At 32.9% G+C, this 3450-nt stretch overlaps 1 protein-coding gene across 4 annotated transcripts in view; it reads right to left on the bottom strand.

Moving 5' to 3' along the window:
* Window positions 1-3450, bottom strand: part of SNX16 (sorting nexin 16) — a 63318-nt gene that overhangs the window by 26732 nt on the left and 33136 nt on the right. For all 4 annotated transcript variants that reach the window (XR_005794117.1, XM_040487495.1, XM_040487497.1 and 1 more), the window contains one exon: window positions 989-1058. Coding sequence is in view for 3 of the 4 variants with exons in the window: in XM_040487495.1 (XP_040343429.1) it covers window positions 989-1058 (70 nt within the window). In the remaining variant the exon portion in view is untranslated. The remainder of the gene's footprint in view (window positions 1-988; window positions 1059-3450) is intronic.

Genomic DNA, 3450 nt, shown 5'->3' with positions numbered 1-3450 from the left:
CACACACACACACACACACACACACACACACACACACACACACACACACTATGACTCTATTCACATAAAAAATATCCAGAACAGATAAAGTTGTAGAAACTGAAATCAGATCAATAGTTGTCTGGAGCTGGGAGTATGGACTGACTGCAAAATGGCTTGTAGGGAATTTTTGTCAAAAAGATGGGAATTTCTGAAATTGGATATGGAGATGGTGGCATACTTCTATAAATGTACTAAAAATTATTAAATTGTACTTTTACAATGGAATAGCAAATAGTTAATTTTATGCTGAAACTTTTACCTCAATAAAGCTGTTTCCAAAAAGCGATGGCATTCACTCTAATATAAAGAACAGACTCAGTTTAACCAAAAAACATTACAAATCTACCAATTAAATCTGTTCCATTTAAGTGCCATTGAACAGTTGGGGAAAAAAACTTGCATAAAGTCCTTCCTAATCTATTATTACCATATCTATTTTGTGCATCTGGCCAACTGCTTCAAGAAATAGGCTGCTATCTAACACATGAATTAAAGTAATTTGAGTAGCATCAAGGTTGAGTTGAATTGACAACAGAGAATAACTTCTACTTCTGAAGGTAAGTTTTAATTGATTTTAGTTGTAGGTTCTTTATTTTTGATATTTAGAAGCTTGGCATACAAATAGTACTTTTAAATGTAGTAAAATAAATTTCTGGATGATTTTCTTTTCTTTTGAAATAGTAAAAATAAGGAGAAAAATGCAACGTTTAGTTTTAGAGCTTCATTGATGGCATGGCATGTATGAATTTTTATTTTTTCACTGAACTGGTTCATGTATTTCAATGAAAGAAACCTTTGACTCAAACATTAAAAGCTTTCTGTGTTAAAACTACAAAGGTCTGAAATTATAATATTTTGCTATTTGCTATTCCATTCAAGAAACAATGTGGTTATTGTACTGTATTATTTGTTCCTCTTTCCATGTGATATGTAATACACCACTTACCCTGCTTTCTTCTAGGCTATCAAATGGACCTGGCGGATCATCCAGACAAAGAAATTCTCTCACTGCGAGGCTTTTCAAAGGGGAAAAAAAAATAAGCTGGGGTACAAATAAGTTTACAAAAGAGAGCAAAAAGCAAGTGTTACTTTGAAGCCATTACAGTGTTTTAAACAAATCGGTTTTGCGTATATACTAAAAGCAGCAAGTTGGTTTATATGTTTTTACATAAACACCATATACAAACATAAAATCTATAAAAGATACAAAGACTTTAAGTCATTTTCTAAGATCTTATGAAGATAGAGATTATGAATTCATGCTATATAAAAACTGCAAGACACATAAAATATAAGTCAAAATAATGGTATAAGAGACCAACCTAAATGATGAATAGAAACAGTATTACTTCCAAAACAATATCAATTTAAAGTAGTCTAAAAATGTCATGATCTTGTTATGAAGAAATACTATTTCTAATTTATACTTTGTTTCTTCCTCAGGAGATGCTTCTAAAGCAACTAAAAAGTATTTACTCTAAAACAAGTTAAAGATTTTTGTTGCAATCATGTTTACTACACTAATTTAGTTAAATATTTTCCCTAAAGAGTTTAAGAGAAAAAAACTCTGAACTCATTTTTGAATTACCATAAATTTCAAAATAATGAAATACAGTTGACCCTTCAATCATACAGGGGTTAAGGGTGCTGACTCCCTGTGCAGATGAAAATCTGCACGTATCTTTTGACTCTCCAAAAACTTAACTACTAATAGCCTACTGTTGACTGGAAGCTTTACCAATAACATAAATGGTCAACTGACACATACATTGTATATTATATTATATACTATATTTTTACAATAAAGCTAGAGAAAGGAAAATGTTATTAAGAAAATCATAAGGAAAATACATTTATAGTACTATGCTGTAAAGAATCTGCATATAAGAGGATCTATGTAGTTCAAACCCGTGTTGCTCAAGAGGCAACTGTAATATGGGAAATATGATTTTTTGATGTGCTGCATAAAGGAGATGTCAGGAGATGTCACCCATATGCTGAGAAGGGAATGGAATGCTGGGGTTCATGCAGGTGAGACAGGTTGATGACAGGGGATGGTCATGAAGAGCTAAATGGAACAGTGAAAGCTTTCCAAAAGAAAAAGCACTATGAATTAATATAAAGAAGCGGTGTTAAGAAAATGATCCAGAAGACTCCAAAGAGGAGTAAATTTGTGGAGTATAAAATCTTGACCATACAGGTAGTAAAGGACACACATTCAGGGAAACGGAGAAAAAAAGCTGAGTACTCATAATCATGAAATCATACAGATGGAAAGGATCTTAAACGTGATCTAGTTGCTTTCTAAAAGATGTGATCCATAGTATGCTTTCTATCCTTTACATGTGTTCAGCCAGGAGTATACCTAAACACCTCCAGGTTTAGAGAACATTCCACCTCTTAGAATAAACCATCTTATGCTTGAAAAATACTGAAAATTAGAGAATTATTTTTTTTTCCCTGAGCTGGGCTTTTACTCCCTGCAGCTTCTATTCAATGAATCGCAGTTGTGCTTTTGAGCCATTCAGGGTAAATCTAAGTCCTCTTTCACATGATAACCCTAACAGAATGTAAAAAATGTTATCTTTCCTCTAACCTTATATTTTTCCAAAACAATACTAATACACTAATATCTTCTTTTCTTTTAACCTGTACACAATTTATTGAGTACTTAAAGCCTATATGGTCTCTGCATTCATGGAGGCAACATTTTTTCCTCCATTTTACTGAGGTGTAACTGACAACTAACTGTATATATTTAAGGTGGACAACTCGATTTAAGTACACATTGTGAATTGCGAACTACAATCAAGCTAATTAACATACCCATCATGCCACATGGTTATCATTCTTAATACTTTCAAAGTTCATTGCACACACAGGGCTCTCTCATACTCTGTTTTGTTTAATTTTCACAATAATCATTTGAGGTGAGGACAGGCATTGCATTTCCATTTTATAAATGATACCAAAGTTCAGAGAGTTAAAATGACTCATACAAGGTCACAAGACCTTAAATCTGTCTTCTGAGTGAATATATGTGCCTTTTTCTACATTTAAATTCTTTCCTAGTTATGTTTTGGTTCATTTGGATTCTTTCCCCTTGCTGGTCACTTCTCTCAGACCGCATTCAATTTGTCTGTCATCCTTTAACCAAGGCCTCTAGAATATTGCAGTTGGTCTAACAGAAAAGAGAATAGGACCACTATAGATTCTTTTGGTTTAGATATACTTCTATCCAGCTATTATTTGTATTAGAGAACCAACTATTAGGCAAAAATGAGCCATAGGAAATAAGTTGATCTTGGGACTGAGAGGTCAAAAGTCTGGATGAAACCCTGAGAACAGCCTTTAAGACTGATAAGTACACGTAAGTTTATAGAAGGGTCTTTTTTCTTTTTAATGCTT

Source organism: Herpailurus yagouaroundi, unplaced genomic scaffold (genome assembly GCF_014898765.1).
Source record: "Herpailurus yagouaroundi ecotype Mexico unplaced genomic scaffold, PumYag 165, whole genome shotgun sequence".
NCBI lineage: Eukaryota > Metazoa > Chordata > Mammalia > Carnivora > Felidae > Herpailurus > Herpailurus yagouaroundi.
Note: the sequence above shows the minus strand (reverse complement) of the source record. Positions and strands in the feature narration are given on the sequence as shown.